This window comes from Pelodiscus sinensis, chromosome 2 (assembly GCF_052426305.1).
Source record: "Pelodiscus sinensis isolate ZL-2025 chromosome 2, ASM5242630v1, whole genome shotgun sequence".
Taxonomy (NCBI): Eukaryota; Metazoa; Chordata; order Testudines; family Trionychidae; genus Pelodiscus; species Pelodiscus sinensis.
This window is the reverse complement of record NC_143053.1, coordinates 23278296-23301239: the sequence shown is the minus strand read 5'-3', so window position 1 is coordinate 23301239 and position 22944 is coordinate 23278296. Positions and strand designations below refer to the sequence as shown.

At 41.5% G+C, this 22944-nt stretch overlaps 1 protein-coding gene across 1 annotated transcript in view; it reads right to left on the bottom strand.

Moving 5' to 3' along the window:
* The window catches only part of SNTB1 (syntrophin beta 1), a 195532-nt gene that overhangs the window by 65761 nt on the left and 106827 nt on the right, over nt 1–22944 (bottom strand). The window contains exon 3 of the mRNA XM_006137515.5: nt 7963–8170. Coding sequence (XP_006137577.3) covers nt 7963–8170 — 208 coding nt within the window. The remainder of the gene's footprint in view (nt 1–7962; nt 8171–22944) is intronic.

Here is a 22944-nt window from a genome sequence, read left to right as displayed (position 1 = left end):
CAATTGGGAGAGCCATGCTTAGAACTAGATGCATGCTCATCAGTCAACAAGCATACTCCATCTCTAAAACACTTTGGCTACGTCTAGACTGCATGATTTTCCGCAAATGCTTTTAACTGAAAAGTTTTTCCGTTAAAAGCATTTGAGGAAAAGAGCATCTAGATTGGCACGGATGCTTTTGCGCAAAAGCACTTTTTGCGGAAAAGCGTCCGTGCCAATCTAGACGCGGTTTTGCGCAAGAAAGCCCTGATCGCCATTTTCGCCATTGGGGCTTTTTTGCGCAAAACAGTTTTTAGCTGTCTACACTGGCCCTCTTGTGCAAATACATTTGTGCAAGAGGGCTTTTTCCCGAACGGGAGCAGCATAGTATTTGCGCAAGAACACTGACAGTCTTACATTAGATCGTCAGTGTTCTTGCGCAAATTCAAGCGGCCAGTGTAGACAGCTGGCAAGTTTTTCCGCAAAAGCGGAAAGTGGCTCTGCAAAAGGAAAACAGAGCCTCGGAGCCCTGCAGAGGCAGAGAGATACCCAGCTTCGTCCTGGCAGTTCTCTCCATGCATTTCCGCTGCCATGCTCTCTCCAAGCAACACTTTCCTCTTTCAAAATACATTCTTGGTTGTTCCCAACTTTAAGCAGACCTACAGAAGGCCAGACAGGCCTTCAATTTTTACTACATGTGCCCTCAAATTCTGTGTGCCCCAATGCTTTCATGCAAGATACATACCAAAGATCATACGTCTCCTACTTTGGAAAGCAAAAAATTAACTTAAGAACATAATGGCCATACTAAGTCAGACCAAAGGTCCATCTAACCCAGTATCCTGTCTTCCGATTTTGGCCTATACCAGATACCCCAGAGGGAGGGAACAGAACAGGTGATCCCTCTCCTGTCATCCATTTACAGCTTATGACAAACAGGGCTCGTCTACACTGGCCCCTTTTCCGAAAGGGGCATGGTAATTTCAGAGGTCGTAATAGGGAAATCCGCGGGGGATTTAAATATCCCCCGCGGCATTTAAATAAAAATGTCTGCCGCTTTTTTCCGGCTTTTAGAAAAGCCAGAAAAGAGCGTCTACACTGGCCCCGATCCTCCGGAAAAAGCGCCCTTTTCTGGAGGATCTTATTATTCCTACTTTGAAGTCAGTGTAGACGCTCTTTTCCGGCTTTTCTAAAAGCCGGAAAAAAGCGGCGGACATTTTTATTTAAATGCCGCGGGGATATTTAAATCCCCCGCGGATTTCCCTATTACGATCTCTGAAATTACCATGCCCCTTTCGGAAAAGGGGCCAGTGTAGACGTAGCCACAGAGTATAGGGACCCCATTCCTACCCATCCTGGCAAATAGCCATCGATGCACCTATCCTCCATGAATGTATCTAGTTCTTTTTTGAACATCATGTTAAAATCCTGATCTTCACAACATCCTATTGCAAGGAGTTTCACAGGCTGACTCTGCGCTGCATGAAGAAAAACTTCTTTTTGTTTGTTTTAAACCTGTTACCTATTAATTTCATTTGGTGACCCCCTAGTTCTTATGTTATGGGAACAAGTAAATAACTTTATTGATTTTCTCCATACCTTTCTCTCATGATTTTATAGACCTCTATCATATCCTCTCCTTATGCCACCTGATGGCTGCTTAGGACTACTGCCTTCCCCAGCCAAGAGGCCACAGGGAGCCCCATCATAACGCTACTTCAGATTTACATCTTTCCTAAGAAGAGGCTGGTAGTAATCCCAGATAATGCAAATAGTCCGTGTAATTGAGTACTATCCAGGGCTGTTATACACAGCAAACAAACAAGTTCTGGGGTTAATAAGCTACAATGTCAAGCAAAACAGGGAACTACGGAGCTCTCCTTATTCTTACACAAATGCTGAAAAGTAAATGATCCAGCCAGAATTTAACATCAGTTTCTTGTTGGGGAAATACAGTTGGGTTTTCCCACTGTTGTGAGATAAATAAGAAGGAGTTTTATAGTTGAGGTGAATGGGAAAGTGTACAATAGTGCAATGAGGTCATTAGAGGTGGAGTTTATCCACTAACCATCTTCAAAAGTGTATAGCATGACCTTTCTCTTGGATAACTGTTTCACTAGATGCATGGAAAAGAATAAATTAACATAAATGTTAATTAAAACAAATTCAGCAATATACCCAAGTCCCCTAGGTCAGCAAACGAAGAAAAGCAGATGTGAAAAAGTGCACTTTGCATGTTCTGCAAAAATTTTGAGAAGTGCTTAGATGTTATAGTGATGGGATATATAGAAAACCCTAAAATAGACAGCCTACCATGTATCCAGGCAGAAAGCATGCTGGTTGTTTAGAGAAATTATGGCATATTAGAAATCAAAGGTCACTTTGGCTTATATGAAAAACAGCACAATGCTTTCTAGTGACTAGAATAGACACAATAGAGCCCTGTGCAGATACAAAATTTGTATCTGCATCCAATCCACAATCCACAAAAATGATCCACGGATATCTGCATCTGTGGATATCCACTGATTTTCAGGGCTCTAGGAATCAGGAGCACAGATTTCATTCCTGAATGTACTCCTGTTCCTAATATGACTTCAGTTAAGTCCCTTAACCTTTGTACACCATCTATAAAATGGAGCAACTCAATGAATTGATCAGTTAACATTTTTGAGGCTATAACCACCCCACCATTTTTTTGACTTTCTTTTCTAATGGTTGTTTAGCTTTTCCCCTCTGGCAGTGGAAAACTGAGTACATGAAAGAAGTTAAATCAAAGTACCTAAATAGATTATTTTAGATTAGATAAAATGTTTTAAACTATATTAGGGTTTTTAATTGCAAACATGTTTTAAGCTTTTTTATTATAATGGTAATTCTAAGACCTCAAATGGTATATTTTCACTAAAGCTCCCCTTTTGTTCATTAAAATCTACCATATCAATACTGAAAATCCATGACCGCAATCCATAAGTAGAGGAGAAATTCGACTCTGCTGCTGCCTGGTTGTTTCATTAGCCAGAGTGTAAATAAATGCAAAGCAAATGGGAATATGGGAATGCTTTCATTTGAAGTTCAAAAATGGGCTCAAAGCAAATTTTGTAACATATGACTAAATCTTGTTTGGACAGCTTGCACGTTTCACAACCAAAGTGTTATGCTTCACTCTAACGGATAAGAGAAAACAGGAAAGCAGATAACAACACAGCAATATCCAATCCAATATTGAAAAAGACAGCTGCAATAAATGACATCTCACATACCTTAATTCCAGTACAATGATATGGTTATCTGACTGCAGATTAGTCTGAACATTCTAGAATATATTAGCACACTTTTCGTTTTAGAGATATCATGCAATGAGAAGTAATTCCAATTCATTTGGAGAGCGAGGTGATGTTTTCTTTATCCTCTCCCTCATTTAGCAATGTTCTCCTCTCACATCAATCCACTGGATTTTGACAACAATAATCTGTCTGTCTTCTAGGCGGAGTTATGCTAACATGTTCCAAGTACTGCAGTGAAGCTTCTCCTTTTTTTTTTAATTTAAAAAATTATTAATATTATCAGGGACCTGCTAGCAATGCTTACATTTAAGTTGCTAATGCATGTTCTGATAAAGAATTCTTAAGACTTCTTCTCTGAGAAGTATTAATCACTTCTGTAGTTTGCAAGATGCTTTTGATGTCTGATGCCTCCAGGCTGTAGAACAGCATTTTCCTGGGCTGGGTCTGCATTTATAAGTTTTGCCATAATCATACGGTGATAAGAGGTGTGATTTTTTTTAAAAGAATTTGCTGTGCCAATAAAAGCCCTGGTATAGATGCTTTTATGCTGGGAGGGAGGGGGAAAGGGGGGAAAGGATGGAATGTGATTGCTGGTGTAGCTGATTTTGCTTCCCAAACCAGAATAAGCTATTTTGCTAAAAGCACTGTTTTCTGACATAGCTGTATAGATGTGCTGGTTTAACCACAGGCAAGGCTTTTTCCCAGGAAATTCTGTTCAGTATTTGCTGAGATACAAACTGTTAAACTGTATACCACATGGTATAGCTCCAGAGCTGAATTTTGCCTCATATCCCACTGTTCTGTTCTTCCCACACTGCATCAGACTGCCATAAGCACTTTTCTTGCATGATTGACATGAGAGTACCACTCAGGAACACAGGTAAGAAAAGGTGACCCCTGACAAACAGATGGAACCAATGTACACATACACATGCAACCCTGGCCTCTCCAGTCTCCTTATCTCCCCGCATAGGGTCTGACATTCTTGTCATTCAATTTTCAGTGGCAAAACTCCCATTGACTTTAACAGAGCAGGATTGAGCTTCCAGTCCCCTTCATTTTGGATGGAGCTCACTTCACATCTTCTGAGTGACACTGCTTAATCTGATTGCTAAAACAATAAATGTTCTCTTGCCCAAGCTCATATCCTTCTTCCAGAGATGGTATCTTCAGATTTTTGTAACTATCTAAATCTCTTTGCCAACTAACCCCTTCTATGCCAAACCATTTTTCATGCAATTCTTGCTTTATCAGGAGATGGAATTTTTGGCATAAACATAGAAAATGTCTTAGACCATGAGACTGTGAATGGCAGCTGCATACAATGAATAACATCAGTCTCTTGAAGAGCTGAGAGACTTATGCTAACTGCTAGTGGAAAAGAAAATCACTCATCTCCATCTAGTGCAAACCTAGCAACAGGGACACATGCAAGACTGGATTATTGCAACTCGTTCCACCAGGTCTGAACCAAAACATCATCAAAAAGCTGCAGCTATGGACTGCATGCAAAGGCCATCATCTTAAGCACATCTGGCAGGTACCAGTACATTACACCAGGGTCTTAGTCAATAAAGCTCTAACTAGGCAAGAACTCTTGTTAGCCTTAGAGAGGGATGGGTTCCTAGGGTAAGTCTATACTGCAAGCGGAAGAGCAAATGCAAATGGAGCACTCATTCGCATATGCAGCGCTCTCATTTGCATTTCCTCTTCCTTTCCCTTTTGCGCATGAGGTTTTTGTGCAAAAAGGCGCCGTCTACACAGCACTTTTTTTGTGCAAAAACCTCTTGCACAAAAGGGAAAGGAAGAGGAAATGCAAATGAGAGCACTGCATATGCAAATAAGCGCTCCGTTTGCATTTGCTCTTCCGCAAATGAGAGCGCTGCATATGAGAATAAGTGCTCCATTTGCATTTGCTCTTCTGCAAGAGGCTTGCAGTATAGACATAGCCTAAGGTTCTGGCATGCGTGCTAAACCCTGCTGGAAGAATCTACATTTTACCCTGTGGTGGTAGAGGAAAAAGCATTCTGAGTGGAGGAAACACAATTATGGATGTGACAGATATGACAATATCCTAGATAAACCTTATGAAATTAAGTTTAAGTTGTGGGGGAAACCATCGTATTTGCAGAATGTTGTGTACGATTGTGGGATTATACAGAATTTCTTTAAGAGGAAGGCAGAATTAACACACTCTCTGAGAGAGATAGGGAACTTCCAAGGACATTTTGGGTACACTACATGTGAAGTGGATTTCCTAGAAGACATTCTTGGGGATGAGGGATACAAATGATCCACAAATCCATCTTTTTGAAGCTACACTTTGATCAGAGACCCACTGTCTGAGACTACGTCTACACTACAAGGTTTTTGCGCAAAAACGGACACTTTTGCGCAAAAAACGGCAGAGCGTCCACACCTCAAGCGTACTTTTGCACAAATAAATCGGCAGAAGAGAAGGCTTTTTGTGGTAGAGCTATTCCTCTCCCCATGAGAAATAACTCCTTTTTGCGCTACAGCTCTTGTACAAAAAGGCAAGTGTGGATGCTCTGGGCGGATGGGGAGGGGCGGAGGGGGGAGGAATTTGCGCAAGAACCCCCTATGGGAAAAAGCCATTCTGTGAATGGCCATCAGAGCTTTCTTGCGTAAGAGTGTCCATGCAGTGTGGACACTCTCTTGAGCAAAAGCTCATCACTTTTGCAATGCGCTTTGAGGTCTGGATGAGGTTTTGTGCAAGAAGTTTTTGCACTAGAACCCTTCCGCAAAAGGCTTCTTGCGCAAAAACCCTGCAGTGTAGACGAAGCCTGACTGATAACCTATTCAGTCTCTTCAAGGAGACAAACTGCAGAAATTAGTGACTGATGGGGTCATGGATTGTCCTTGTCTGAAGCAAAGAGCGTGATGACTTGAAACTGGAGGAAAACCCCTGACTTAGGGTTGAAGGGCTGCTCCTCCCAGAGCCCATGTTGCAATTGAGCTCACTTCTTCTTTATTTAAAATGCTTGTCCTTCCACAGATTGCTGTACTGTACACCTGCAGTACTGCAGTGGAACTGTTTATAATTTCACAACTCCCCTTTATTTTAATCCTACAATGTGATGATGTTAATCACAAACCTTTAAATAAGGAACGGCATTCTGCAAAGTGCTCTGGGAACATGCAAGATACAGTGCTTTGAAGTGACCTTTTAACCTGCTTATCTTTAACACGCATGATTACTTTAGGCCTACCTCTATATAAATTTAATACAGAACAGCTACATTCACCTAGGGTTCAGAGACAAACTCCTGTTCCAAAAAATACCACCTTAGCATATATACGTGCATGCCTTCAAACAAGGGCTACATACTCAGAGATGTCATTAAACTTTTCATGCTTGGCTATATCTATACTGCACGTTTTGCGTAAGAAATATGCAAATAAGGCTAAGTGTGGAATATCGCCAAGTTTCATTTGCATAATTAAGGAGTGCCCGCTTTTTGCACAAAACCCCCCTCTTGCGGAAGAACTGTTCTTCCGCATTTTTTTCCAGAAGAACGGCTCTTGCGCAAAAGCCTCTTGCACAAAAAGCTGGCACTAATTCATTATGTAAATGAGGTTCAGCAATATTCCACGCTTAGCCTCATTTGCATGTTTCTTGCGCAAAACGGGTGCAGTATAGACATAGCCACTCAGTAACTATTGGGAGTTTGCCTCTACTTCTGAGAGATAATTTGGAAACAAGGATTAGCCTATCATATTCTGTGTTCTAAGATCTTATAAAAATGAGTGGGGAAAAGAAAGGCTTCTCTGAGGAGCCCAGAGCTGCTACCTGTACATTTCAATGTTAAAATTAACATTAATGAGGATTTATAATTTATAACAGAAAAAGAAGGGAAGGAGGAAAAGTACCTGTGCTGAATGTAAGGAAAGCAGGTTTTACATTCAACTCCCAACTGACATCAAAAGCTATGCATGGGACACTTCCCAGCCAACTCAATCAGCCTCATTAGCACTGGCACTACAACTGAGAGATACTTTTTCCCCTTCTCCTTTTTTTTTTTCTGTTTTCCCTTTTCTCTCCACACTGCTCATCTGAGGAAATGGGTTTTGCCCATGAAAGCTCACGATACCATATATATTTATTTTTGTTAGTCTCTACGGTGCTACAGGACTATTTGTTGTTTTTAAAGTTACAGACTAACACAGCTACCCCTCTGAGACTTTGAAAATTTTGAAGAAGTAATACACCACATGTGCTTCGGCGGAAACTGTGTGTCTTTTAAGGACACGGTAAACTGTATCCCAGCACTGTGAGTGGAACCAGTCAGAGCCCACAAGCTGTTAGAATGTAAAGCAGATGTCTGGATTTCTGGCACGGAAATAATGTTGGACTATTCCTGTGCATGCCTGGATTTTCTTCCGACTACATCAATGGTTCTCAAACTCTGGCCCGTGGACCACCAAAGGCCTTCATGGTGAATGCGGAGGTTTACATTGAGATCCAAGCAGTGGGAGACAGAAAGGTTGGAATGGGAGGCAGGTCCCTCAGAGGATCTGGTTACTAAATGGTAGGCCAAAGCAGAGAGTCTGGGAACACTGAGTTAGATAAGATACCACAGGTCACAGCAGGCACAAAGGTCACAAATATCTGGTTCAGCCTCTTCTTACAGATACACAGAAAGCTTGGAAAAGAAAAAGAAGATACATTCATTACCTTTTCTGCAAGCCAGCCTAGATGCCTAATCTCGCGACTTCCAGCAATCCCAATTTTACCCAGTTGATCTTTCACCTCTGCAATCACCCTGGGAATAAGATCACTAACACTGGAGTGGATCGCATTGAACCAAGCTTGGGCTGTGGCTGAATCCTTACTCCTTAGAACCACGGTGTGCTTGGCATCAGGTGAATGGACTTCAAGAAGCCTAGAAAAACGGGAGGGAAAATGTTATGTTTGCTCCCAAAAAATCAGGGCAACAGAGGGCACGTTTTCACGGTGGGACAAAGTCGAATTAAGCTATGCAACTTCAGCTACATTAACTGCATAGCTAAAGTCAAAGTAGCTTAACTTGGCTTTTGGCGTTGTCTACACAGCAGGATGTCGAAGGAAAAACACTCTTCCTTCGACTTCCCTTACTCGCCGTGAAATGAGGGTTACCAGAATTGACAGGAGCATCCCTCTCAATTTGCATTAGCTGTCTTAACCCAACCGCTAATTTGAACCCTGGAAGATTGCCAACAGCAGCTTCAATCTTCCTCTGCAGTGTAGATGTACCCTAAGTGACTAAGGGTACATCTACACAGCAGTGTTATTTTGGAAGAACTGACATTATTCTGAAATAACAAAGAGCATGTCTACACTACAAGCCTTTATTTCAAAATAACGTCGAGCTGGAGGACTTCTTACTCTGACTCATGGTCACCCTCATTTCACAAGGCGTAAGAGACGTCGAAGAGAGAGTGTTCTTCCTTTCACTTCCTGCTGTGTAGACAACACCAAAAGCCGAGTTAAGCTACTTCGACTTAAGTTATGCAAATGACATAGCTGAAGGTGTGTAGCTCAATTCGACTTTAGCCCCACTGTGTAGAGGTACCCTAACTATACTAAGTTCCCTAACAACAAAGAAAATGAGCTAAAAGGAAACCAGCAAGATATAAACTAAACTTACCTTTACTGTTTTTTAATTTAACAGTAATCGCCTTAAGGATTTCACCTCTGGTGAGGTTAGTTGTTATTGCTCCTTTGAAATACTGATCCTTAAAGGAGACTTACAGGGTTAGACCCTGTCTCATGCTTGAAACTTCAAAGGGAGCGCCAGATGCAGGATGGCAAAGTTAGAAGGGACATTCATTTGTTATTTAAAACATACCTTGCTGTCTTTCAGGTCCCACAGCCACCAGTCTAATGCAATGTTCCAGCAAGCACTGTTGCTGGTGATATGACACCCAGCATAAAACCCTGATGGAGACTAGAATGTATTGGTAAAGGCTAGGCAATTCCCTTTTTTCCAGTATCACTACGTTCCCTACATTGATCCAAATTCTTATTATATACCCTGCAGAATAAAATTCAATTAAATGAAATAGTGCAACAAAGAAATAAAAAACCCACTACTTGCTCCTGTATAAAGTAGCCTAAGTTCCATTGTGAATTTGAAATCACTGTTAAGCAGGAGTCAGCCACACTGATTCAGATTTCTTGGGAAATAACAAATGTCCTCAATGCTCTGGATAGACCCGGGTAGGGAACCTAACACCCAGGGGCCGGATGCGGCCCCTGGCTTAATTGATCTGGCCCCAAGGATCAGGGCCTCCCCAGCACTGAGAAACCTGCGCTGGCACGCCAGCCCCCTGGTGATCCCCACAGGGCTGGAGCACACAAAATCTACTAGGCTGGGTCCCTATAGGCCAGGGTTTGCCAACCTATGGGTCAGGACCCAAATATGGGTCACCATTACACTTCAGAAGGGTCATCAAGTGTCTCCCTCCTCCCCCCATTTTTGAATTGCCTGGGACACCAAGTCTTCCTGATTTGTCATAATGGGTCTCCAGCTGGAAAAAGTTGGGAACTGCTGCTCTAGGCTCTGGTATACAAGGAGTATGTGGGGAAGTGTCTTTCTCCTTGTCAGTTGGGGGCCACATCAGTGAGGGTTTGTTTTGAGTTTTTTTGCTTCTCACTTACATGCAGCCCCCAACTGATTTTTCTGTGGGTCAGTGGCTCCTGACCCCAAAAAAGGGTCCCCACCCCTGGTATAGAACCTGTTCACACAGAATGGGATGTGTTAGCTAGAACCATATCAAACAAAAGTCCTTGCTAGCAGCTTTCTGTTATGGTTTCCCTGACTAGCATGGAGGTGGATACTTTTTCTTGAGAACGATTCCCCACAAACCATGATGTGGGTGACCACCTGCCGTTTCAAAGTACAGTTTAACATAGTTTGCAGGCAAAGGAGCAATTTCCTCGCCACACTGATCATGGGAACTGTGCCAAAAACGTTACTAGCAACAACTGCTTTTAATCTGGGCTGAGCTCTCAAGGCCTTTGATACTGTTTGGTGGTGTACTGTGTGCACATGCATACACATTTTTCAGATAACTTGATGAGCCACTTTTAATGCCCTCCCCCATTAAAAACCAAATAAGTTAAAACGTGGCCTCGTTGTGAAAAGAGATAGTGAAAATGGCACTGTGGGCTTCTATAGTTAAGGCCTCTGTGACGTCATATTGCATTCTGTTTAGAATACAAATAATAAGATTTCCTCACCTAAGACCCATCTTTGTAAATTCATTGCCTGAGGTCAGAGAGCCAAGCTGTGTACTTCCTGGTTACAATCTCACTGCTGTATGCTCTTTCATGAAAGGGCAGTCTTTTCTATTTCTGTGTGTACAGTGCTTAGCACAGAGGAGTCCCTCTCCTTGTTTGAGGCTGCCAGGGAATAAGAACTTAAGAATGGCCATAATGGATCAGACCAAAGATCTATCTGTTCAGTATCCGTCAGTGGCCATTGCCAGGTGCCCCAGACGGAATGAACAGAAAAGAGAATCATCAAATGATCCATCCCCTTTTGTCCATTCCCAGCTTCTGACAAACAGAGGCTGTGGACACTATTCCTGCCCATCCTGGCTAATAGTCACTGATGGACCTATCCTCTATGAATTCATCTAGTTCTTTTTTGAACTGTATTAAAGTCCTAGACATCACAACATCCTCTGGCAATGAGTTGCACAGGTTGATTGTGTGTTGTGTGAAGAAATATTTCCTTTTGTTTGTTTTAAATCTGCTACCTATTAATTTCATTTGGTAACCCCGAGTTCTTGTGTTAATACTATAATACATATACATATATCATTGTGAAGATCTTGAATGTTGGAGCTTAGTTAACAATCCTGTTGATGTACAAGCCAGAGCAGATCCCAACTTACTCCTCCATAGCTGACTTAGCCCTTTAGGGTTCCCAGCAATCATTACACTTTTTGGGAGGGAAGGGAGAAGGGACATGTGTGATCTTGGGAGCCTCTCACTGTCAAAGGGCATACCATACTGAAATTCATGTCAAGCCTGACACACGTGTTACCTCCAACATGCTGTCAGAAAATGTATATAAAAGATGTCAGGTAAGATATATGTATATTGGTGACATGTTAGTCTAGAAAATCAGCATATGACCTGTGTGTGAGCTGGGATAAAGAGTGATGGAAATATGTTCTTAAAATATGTTTAGGAAGCAATGTATAAACCCAGCCTGCCCTAGACAAAGACATATGTCTGACTGGCTTGGTTACATGCAAAGAACAATGAAAATACAGGTATATATAAAGTAAGCAATGTCATCGAGCTAACAAGCAGTGGAGAAGACAATTTAGTGATCATGCCAAGAGACAGAAGCTGTACCCCAAGAATCCTTCCAAGCACTTAAGGCAGCAGCCAGGTCTATGCTAGACCTGGAGGTCAGTTTCAGGTACACAACTCCAGCTATGTAAAATACGTAGCTGGAGTCAGCTTACCTGAAGCAGAGGTTGGCTCTGTCTTCATAGAGGGAGGCTGATGGGAGCGCCCATCAGCTTCCCTCACTCCTCACAACAGCAAGGAATACTGACACCAACCAGGGGTGCTCTCAGCTTTCAATTTAGCAGGTCTTAACTAGGCCCGTTAAATCAAACATCAGAAGATCAATCTCCAGCATAGCAAGTGACGACAAGGCCACAGAGACGACAGACTTTGGGAAATATAAGGGAAGCAAAAACTTAGGGAAGATAGGGTACAGCACCCTCAAAGTTAGATTCCCTAGCCAGGAAGGCTGGAGAGTCTGGTAATTTGATATAAGAAAGTAAGGGTATATCTACACTACCACCCTAGTTCGAACTAGGGTGGTAATGTAAGCAACCGGAGTTGCAAATGAAGCCCGGGATTTGAATTTCCCGGGCTTCATTTGCATAAAACCAGGCGCCGCCATTTTTAAATGTCGGCTACACGCGGCACAGACTAGGTAGTTCAGACTAGGCTTCCTAGTCCGAATTATCGTTACTCCTCGAAACGAGGAGTAACTGTAGTTCGGACTAGGAAGCCTAGTCCGAACTACCTAGTCCAGGCATGTCCAAAGTCAAGCTCGCGGGCCAATTGCGGCCCGTGTTCCGGTTTAATACGGCCCCACAGGTAATTTGGCAATATCTATCTTTTATGGCCCCCAACGAATCCATATGTATTGAGATGAATACATTGTAAAATCTCAGTTAATGTCAGTTGGTCTAAATCAGTTATAAATATATTTGGACACAACATGTATACTTGGTGTTATGCTCCTGTTCATATTTTTTTAACTTAAAAGTTGACAGACAACCTTTATTACCAAGAATATGTAATGTACTTTACAATGTTCCTGACGTATATTTCAGCTTCCTGGATTTTTTTTACATCTGGCCTTCAGATATGAAAGGCAGAGTGATTTAACACCTGTTTAGATTTGTCATCCATGTGACGAAATGAAAAGTATGCCGTTTGCAATAAACTTTGCATAAAATAGTTAATTTGCATTTAATTTTAATGGTTCAAAGAATGTCAGGCAAAATGGTCGGCCCTCACGCATGTTCACTTCATCAAATCTGGCCCTCTTTGAAAAAAGTTTGGACACCCCTGACCTAGTCCGTGCCGCGTGTAGCCGACATTTAAAAATGGCGGCGCCCAGCTTTATGCAAATGAAGCCCGGGAAATTCAAATCCCAGGCTTCATTTGCAACTCCGGTTGCCTACATTACCACCCTAGTTCGAACTAGGGTGGTAGTGTAGACATACCCTAAACTACTTAGGCAAACGCTGTAACTTGCTAAAATTAAGATTTATTCCCTAGAAATCATGTTTTGTTTTGTTTGTAACCATACCTGTCTGTTTTTCTCTTCCTTAGTATCACTTAAATCTCTGTTCTTTATTTAATCAACTTATTCTTAGTTTTATTATCAATTATTTGCTGTTTTATACTGAAGTACATGTGAGGCTTCAGCCAACCTAATCAGCTGGAAGGTACACTGTCTTTGGAGGCAGTGAACTTAATTTCTTTGAGTGTTACACTGTGAGACAGACCTCTCTGTGAACATGGGTTCACTCATCCTTACCTACAAGGCAAGGTTCAAATTAGCAGAAACTCAAGAAGTTTGCTGGTGCAGAAAACAGACTTATTTGGCAGGGGGAGACAATCTAATCTCCAGCAAAGTATCCCTATGTCTCAGCAAGAGTGAAAGTCAGCAGATACCATTCTAAAGGCCAAGATTTTCAAAAACTAAAGACTAAAGTCAGATTTTTTCAGAAGTGCTGAGTGCCCAATTGCTCCTATTTTTCTCAACAAGAACTGTTGAGAGCTTACCACTTTAAAAAAACCAAGCCATTATTTAAAATTCTTAATGATAGGTTCCTAATCTTGGCCAAAGCATGCAAATCAGTTAAGAAAATGATACTTACAAATTCACTCATCTGATCATGATTTAAGAGAAGAGAAGAGAAGAGAAGAGAAGAGAAGAGAAGAGAAGAGAAGAGAAGAGAAGAGAAGAGAAGAGAAGAGAAGAGAAGAGAAGAGAAGAGAAGAGAAGAGAAGATGGTGACACTTTGGTTGTCACTTTATCTATTCATGCCTCGTGGGTTTATAATTATTGTAAACTATTTTCTTATTTGAATCCAAATATCCTGACATCCATAAGCTACATCCCACTGAGGTAAATCAGAGCGAGATCTGTCTCTATTGAGACTTAGATTTTAAATAACAATACCTAACTCTTTTATAATGCTTTTCATCAGTACATCTCAGAGCACTTTACAAAGTATTATTATCCCCATTTCACAGATAGGTGAAGAAACAAAAGCTCAAAGACCTGATGTGATTTGCTTTAGGTCACCCAGCAGCCCTCTGACAGAGCTAGGAACAGACTCCAGAGCTCTTACCACTAGACCACACTGTCGTCCATTTAAATAATTCTTCTACGGGGAAAGTGTTATGCGGAAGTAAAACCTGTATTGCACTACTTGTTGTATCGAAAAGTTAATGTTCAGCTTGATCTTGTGAAACAACGCCCTTTGCAAAAGTTTTACATGACAATATCCTTAAAAGAACCCCAAAATGTACTGTGCTATAAACAAACTATTGAACAAGCACTCTAACGGGAGACTTTGAATTACAATGAAATTTATGGTAAATTAGTGGTTGGTTCTTTTTAAGTTAGTTTGCAGCAATGTTTGGCTTAAAAATAAATTTTCCATGGCTAAAGAACTTCCAAATGACAACATGAATCTTTGCGATTTTGAATTAGCAGCTGGAATTATATGTCACTTAAATAAATAGGTATATTAAACACACAATCTTATAACTTGCTATGTTTGCCCCCAGAGTATATTTTCCTTGGCTACATCTATTTGAAGTGGAAGTCTCGAACAGCTATATTCCTCTTCCTTCCCATCAGCTGTGTCAAGATGCAATCACAAACATATAAATTCTTCAGTTTCTTGGCAAGAGAGATGAATTCAGACCTTCATATCCTAACATCATTGAGCATTTTGGGTTTATCCCTAAGAATTCCTTTAATTGAATGAACATAATCAAATTCTGTTAAAACTTGGCATCAGGCAATATATATAGCACAAAAATTCACAAAGCATCATCCGTCAATGATTTTTTGACAGGGTTTATTTTTAGGAAGGGTGATTACACCCAGTTTCTAGTAAATTGCTTGTCAAACACCAAAGCTTGATGGTGATGTACTAACAACTGCAAATGGCTACATTACTCTTCACCACATGACAGGAAGATGGAGCAATATATACTGTGCTTTTTAAAGTGATTTCAGAACTAAGGAAAGATGATGCGTTGACAGTAATGACAACTTAGCCCCTCTACACACAGAGCAGATTCTGCAATGTAAGTGTAACCCCCACTCTTGTGGTCAGTATACATAAAAAGATAAGAGTCTACTACAGCTACCAACTACCTATTCCTTATGTTCAACTAGCAGGCTCTCATACTTTTATGCTGAAAGTCCAGAGATCAAATCGTGCACTCAGACTGAATCAGAGTTGTTATAACAGCTGTGTAAATAACTGATTTTTCTTGGTTTGCTTGCAGTTGCAAATAAATTGGTTGGAGTGAACCAAAACTGATTTTTTTTCCTCCTGAACTTTATGCAAATCAAGAAAATATATTTTCGTTTCTGTGCATTTTTTAGTTGTGTTTTTTTAATGCAAAGAAAACAAGGAGAGGAGGGGGAAGTTTACAGTCCTAAATGCTCTCCTGCCGCTAGGCACTTAAGCCCTTTTTCACACAAAAAAATTAAAAACAAAAACAAAAACAGAGAAGGCTGCTCCCCTCACACACAAATTTTTAGCCTACTAGCTAGGGAACTCTCCTGGGATGTGGAAGACCTAGATATGAAACACTGCACTGGAGCAGGGTCTGGAACCTGGGTGTTCTTTCTATGGGGATGCTGTACTAGAGCAGACTAGTGTCATTCTCACGCTGACCCAGTGACCGTTCAAACGTTATATAAAACGGAACCACTTCAGCAGCAGACATTGAGATCCATCTCAAAGCAGCCTCCCAGAGTATCTCTGGGGTAAGAGCATTCATATGTGTTCAAGTCCTTGCTTCAGAATGAAAATCCAAGCCTGACTCGAAGCATGCTTTAACCACTGGGCTAAAGTTTATAGAGTCACCCCCACCTCCTCCTCTTCTTTTTCTGAATGGTGCCTAAGTCTCTGTGTAAATCTTGCCTGAAAAATCAAAACAACTCATTTCAATATATCTGAAGTCTTTCTTAATTTTGACCAAAAACAATTAGCCAAAACAGACATGAATTTGCAAAATGTTTCAGTAGACTCAGATGTGCTTTCTCCAATGAAAAAAATGTTGTCCGAAAATTCCACCCAGCTGTAGTCATTATGCAAGTTTCCCTCAGAGAACATTTCTAGTCATTTTTACTCTGCTCAGAGGTCAAAGGATTTATAATTTCACTACCTATCCCTCCTTGTCTCTTACAGCACGTATTGGATACATTCACAAATTCTGCTGGGAAATTGCCTGGGTTAACAGCTACTTGCTGACTCATGGTATTCCCATATTTTCTGAAAAGCAAGAAATATTGATGACCTTAGTAAACTCTAAAGTGCTTAAATGTTTCCAGCAGGCCAGTCTTTATAGCTTTAATTGGCTCCCTGGCTGAACTGACCACTACTTGCTGAATTATGTTTATCTGCAGTTCGGTGATAAAGTTCTCTTTTAATTCCCCACTGAATAGAAATATTTAAGGCAATGCTACAGCTGTGTTTATTCTCACACTCCACCACAGTTATGTAAATACTGCATATGGAACTATTTGTGATAAAGTCCATACCAACCCAAAGGAATTATATGTTAGCTCTAGATAGCTGCCAAGATGTGCGGTCTCCCTCAAGATTGGCAATGCATATGAATGATATCACATTTTCTCAGAGATCATTTGGAAAACCTTATAATAAAAGAGAAAATGTCTCTCTTTTGCAGAGTTCCAGTGAACTAAGGCATATTTCCCAGTGTTCCTTTGCCTACTTACAAAACATGGGCTGGACATAAAATCCTAAACTCCAAATGCTGCAATCTTGCAATAAGAAGAACAACATTCACTCCCACCTGAATTCCAATGCTTTTATTTTATAAAGGGATAGCTATCTAAAACAAATACCCAGTATAGCATATTAATCACATATTTGATAAGATCTCTTTCATAAGGAGTGTTTGTTTTCTAAGAGTTCATAGTCAAATCACTCGAGGATTTTCCTCTCACACATCAGCTTAGGGCCAAATTTTGCACAGATTTACAGCCTGTACACTACTCATAGATCAGATTCAGCAGTCTGTTACTCACATTTAAGGAAATGATAACTTAATTGCAGTTAATGATGAGTGAAATCAACAGTGTTCCTGAACTCAGTGGAGCTACTCTGGATTTACACCACTGCAATGGAGAATAGAATTATTTCCACTGATTCCAGATTTCCATGGGGTATATAGTCAGCACAGTGTCTGATCATTAGGGCCAACTTTTTCGCTCATTTACCCTTGTGCAGCCTGCTTGGATCAGTGGGAATATTTTAGTGCACTTCTCCAGTATAAAGGAGGCCATACTGTCTCAAGGTCTCAGTCCTTACCCCATTCCTGCAGCATACACTATTTCCCTCTGACTACCCAGGTAGATCCATTGGCAACAAATGCTGTTAGGGCTATTCCAGTTCAATTCCAGCTCTAGTATTAGGGACCTTGACTAGGAATAAATTGTTGAAATTAAGAAATAGAAAATGTAGGTTAATTTCAAAGGAAAAGTCCTGAAAGTCCAACCTACAATAGAGTGGAATAATTTCCTAGGGAAGGTTGTGAAAGTCTCATTACTTGACATAATTAAATGTGGACCAGGGAAATGTTCCAGGCTGAGAGACATTTAAATAATCTGGCTTTTTCCATCTGAAAACTCTGTTGTTCCATGACTGTCACAAGAATGCCTATTGTGCTCAGGATTTTCATAGAATACTAGAAATGGAACAGACCTTGCTGCAATTGCTTCTTGTCCTATTGTAACACTAATGGGTGGAACCAAACCTGGTACCTCTGGAACTTAGTGCATGAGCCTCATCTATAGCTTGAACTAAAAGCCAGCTGCCTCTCAGTTAAGACTGTAGAGCACTCATTCTTTCGCACTGGGGCTACTCAACATGTGGCCTGCAGTCTGTTTGTTTGCATCCTGTGGCGTAGTTTGGGTTTACGTGGGACTAAACACGGGTAGGAGCCAAAACAAAAAAGTAGTCAATATAACCGTCTTCTGTTGATACGCGTTTTAGTAGTTAAATTCCTGGACTGTCATTGCTCATTAAAAGTGCTGTCATATGGGTGGAAATCAGGTAAATATTGCATTTTAGCAGAACTGACTTAAATGGGGCCTGTGTGTGGTGTAGTCTTGCCTTAATCTTTTTATCCATGCCTGTCAGTGTGAAAGAAGCTATTTGCATATATATTTGCATGTCTATGCCACCACACTTAAGTTGCAGCCCTCGGCATGTGCTGTAAGTATCATTGTGGCCTCCGGGGCTTCCAAAATTGAGCAGCCCTGCTGTAAAGTGGTCTAAGTGCCACTACATGGGACAGTGAACCACTCCCAGTAGGTATGTATCATCAGAGGTAAAGGGGAATAATTTTAACACTTTGTTGAAGACTTGCAACTAATGCCAGTTAAGTTGAGGATTTGCGTGATGTAAGATACCTGTTAACTGGGAATTCCACCGGACTGAGATTCCCAGCTAAGGTAGAATTTTGCCCTGCAATAAAAGTGTGTACTGACATTGACTGATCTACATATCCAAAGTAACCATTTTCTTTATCTAGAGCAGGTAATGAAACACGTCAATTCTTTTTAAAAAAATATCTACAGCCATTAAGCATGCTTTTTCTCCTTTGTACAAAACTCTTATCTTCATCCTTTCTCATGTTCCCATTTTTTTCTTTCATGCTTTAGTGCTAGTAGTGCTGAATGCTGATGAGACAGAGATATCTAGTACAGCCCTCATTACTACGGGTAACTGGTTTAAGTACTGAACAATTGAAGCAAACTGTTTCAGCTACTCCTGAGGTCAGTTACTTGAAATGCCAAGGAACAGCAGAGTCAATTTGTCACAGTGAATTTAGTGTCACATCAGAGAACAAATTCAGAGACACTGCAGAATCTTGCATGCACTCTGGACTGAAGCACCTTTCAAGGTTCCTGATCTACAAAGTTAATTTAGCTTCTGTATGTGTTTGGGTCAGACACAGGCCAGACTCAGTGGAATTACTCTGGATTTACACCACTGCAAATGAGAACCGAATTACTCCCACTGATTCCAGATTTCCATGGGGTATACTGTCAGCACAGCATCTGATTTTTGGAGCCACTTACCCTTGTGCAGACTGCTTTGGTTAGTGGGAAGCAACTAGCAATCCATGGAGGGAGGTAATAAATACATGTGTTTTGATGAAAATATTTTTTAAAAGCCTCCCACAGAACTCACAACTATGCTCAAACCATTGCTGGGCTCACAGAATATGGTGTCTACAATTTGTGGTGAATCTCTACTAAGTGAAGTGTGACTAACTTCAGTACAATACAGAACACGATCGGTTCATTTGAGGAAAATCTTAAGAGAACATGGGACAAAATCTCACAGTAGAGCATGCAAATAACTACAACTCGCTTCAGTGGGAGTTAGATGAATTCTGTGGTGGGAAAATAGGGCTCCAGTTAAGATAAACCATGTAGCACTGTCACAAGACACTCGGGGGGTGGGGGAGAAGAAAGGGATTCCAGAAGTACCATATGGCAGCAGGGGAAACAGAATGAGATTAGTTTCCAAGAAGGCTGTCTTGTTAGCTGAGGAACTGCCATAAAGAGACTACTAGAAGAGAACACTCCACTTCTTTTAATTTTTACATTCTTACAAGATAAAAGGATGAGTGTCACCACAAAAAGATCACGAATGGACTGTGCATAGAGGTAGAATAAAAGAAGCAAGAAGAAGAAAGGAGCATTTGAAAAAAAAACCATAATATTCCTGGCAGAATGGTCCAATGGCAAGAGCAGTAACCTGGGAGTCAGTTCTGCCACTGGCATACTGTGACTCTGGGCAAGTAATTTTACTTTTCTGTGTCTCAGTTCCACCATCTATAAAATGGGGCTATCCTCCTTGGTAATTCACTGCAAAAAAAAAAAGTCCCAGATAAGTTTTAAGTACTTCTATTCTTGCGTGTGTGAGAAATATGAGCGCAGCTAACAGGCCATAAGGAGTTAATATACTTGGGGTTGTATGTGTAGATTCCAGTAAAACAATTCCAGCAATAAGAACCCCTGCCATTATCTGTAACTGAGTCAATAGTTCACACACTTTTTCCTTTTATGGACATGACAAGGTCATTTATTATGACGTAACATTTATCTAGTGCCATAAAAAAGTGCAATGCTTTACAGAGACTCAGAAGCCCAGTTCATTGCCCTGCACTTGCAGTTATTTATAACAGTACAAAATGAGTTAAAGTTGATGCAAAAATGTTACAAAATCAGAACAGTAGAATTTTGCATTGGTGCTACTCAGTGGTTCTCAAGCAGATGTACACGATGCGAGCGTCTACACAGCAATTCCATTATTTCAAAATAAATTTGAAATAACGGACGGCTTATTCTAACTTCTGTAAACTTCATTACACGAGGAATAATGCCTATTCCAAAACTAGTTATTTTGGAATAGCAGTAGGGTGGATGCTCCACTGCTACTATTTCAAAATAGTTCCTCCCTTGGGCCATTCAAACTAATTACTCCCCAGTGCCTCCTGGGGCTTTAATTCAAGGTAGCATGTCCACATTAGGGAAGCCGGCCTTGGACTAATTTTGAGGCTTCCCTGTGGTGTAGACGTGCTATTTCAAAATAAGCTATTTCGGAGTATTTCTTCCGGAATAGTTTATTTCAAAATAAGCATGCAGTGTAGACGTACGCTTATAGTTAGAAAGTTATTCTTAATCAACTTAAATTTGCCTTGCTACAGATAAAGCCCATTACTACTTGTCCTACCTTCAGTGAACACCAAGAACAACTGACCACCATTTTCTTTATAAAGCCTTTACCATATTTGAAGACTTATCAGGTCCCCAGGCACACTTCTTTTCTCAAGACTGAACACACAGAGTGTTTTTTAACCTTTCCTGATAGAGCAGGGTTTTGAAACCTTTTATCATTTTTGTTGCTCTCCTGTGGACTCTCTTCAGTTTATACACATCTATTTTAAAGCGTGGCCCCCAGAATTGGATGGAGTACTCCAGCTGTGGTCTCACAACTGCCAAGTAGAGTGGGACAGACACCCGCCATGTACTGCATGTGACACTCCTGTCAGGCCTGCTGACGGGCGGCGGGAGCGTAAAGGAAGCAACTGTCCCAGGGGCAGTGTTCTCTCTAAGCTACGGGGCAGCACAGCTTCACACGTGATTAATCAGCCTCGATCAGTCAGAGGCTCAGGGCTCCGTGCATGGAGCTGCCGCACAGCTTAGAGGGAACACTGTTCAGGGCCCAGTGATTCAAAAGGGCCCGGGGCTCTTGGCTGCCTCTACTGCAGCAGCATCCAAAGCACCTCGTCCTTTGAATTGCTGCCGGAGTCCCCGGCGATGCGCTCCGGGCAGCACTGAGAGTTTTCCGGGGTGGCTGTGGCACGTTCCAGGTGGCACTGAGACTGCCCAAGGAAAGCTAGCCCCAACCCTGCTCCTTCCACCCAAGGCTTCGCCCCTTCCAGGGACACAAGCCGACCCCCACACCTTGCCCAGGGGCCCATCAAGTCTGTCAGTCCCACTGAGTCCTGTAAATAAACCCCAGAATGATGTTAGCCTTTTTAAAAACTGCATCACACTGTAGACTCATCACTGGAGGCTCCGGAAGCAATGTGAAGGGCCTGGTGCTCTACTTATGGTAGCCAGGAGCCCTGGGCCCTTTTGAATTGCCAGGCCCCAGGACAGTTGCCCCCTTTACTCCCCTCTTACACCCGTCAGTGAGCCTGACAGGAGTGTCACATGTAAGACATGGGAAGTAACTCTCTCTCTCCGCTTGGCATAGTAATAGAGATGCAGCCGTGTTAGTCTGGTCTAGCTGAAGCAAAAAACAGGACTATGTAGCACTTTAAAGACTAACGAGATGGTTTATTAGATGATGAGCTTTCGTGGGCCAGACCCACAAATTGATCTGAGGAAGTGGGTCTGGCCCACGAAAGCTCATCACCTAATAAACCATCCTGTTAGTCTTTAAAGTGCTGCATAGTTCTGTCTTTTGTCTCCACTTGGCAGTTTGATGTTAGCCTTTTTTAAAACTGCATCACTCAGTGATTCACTATAACCCTCACATCCTTTTCAGCAGTACTGTCACCTAGCTAATTACTCCCCATATTGTAATTGTGCATTTGATTTTTCCTTGCTAAGTACTTTACACTTATGTTTATTGAATTTTATCTGGTTGAATGAAGATCAGTTCTCCAATTTGTCAAGGTTATTTTGAATTCTAATCCTCTCTTTCAAAGCTCTTTCAGTTCCTCCCAGTTTAGTGTCATCTGCAGAGTCTATAAGTGTATTCTCCACTCCATTATCCAAAACATTAATGAAAATATTGCATACTTTCAGACTCACTAGGTATGTCCTCGCAGTGTGACAGTGGCACTGGCTAGGTCTACAATCGCGGCTTCTTGCGCAAGTATGGCCATTCTTGCACAAGAATCTGCAGAGCGTCTACACTGCCCGCCCACTCTTGCGCAAGGAAATTTACAGTACGGCGCGGTAAGAGAGGGCTTGTTGTGCAAGAGCTATGCTCTTTTTTAACAGGTGTAAGCCCTCTTGCGCAGGAGCTCTTGTGCAAGAGGGCAGTATGGACGCTCAGCAGGGATTTCTTGCACAAGAAAGCATTATGGCTAAAATGGCCGTTGGAGCTTTCTTGCGCAAGAGAGCGTCCACACTGCCATGGGAGCTGTTGCGCAAAAGCACAGCGCACACATGGCAGTGTGGATTTTTTTTGCGCAAGACTTCTTGCACAAGAACCCTAGCGCCCTTGCGCAAGGTGTTCTTGTGCAAGAAGCCATGAGTGTAGACATAGCCTTTGAGTACAGTCTCTCATCCAGTTGTGCACCTACCTTTATAATAATTTA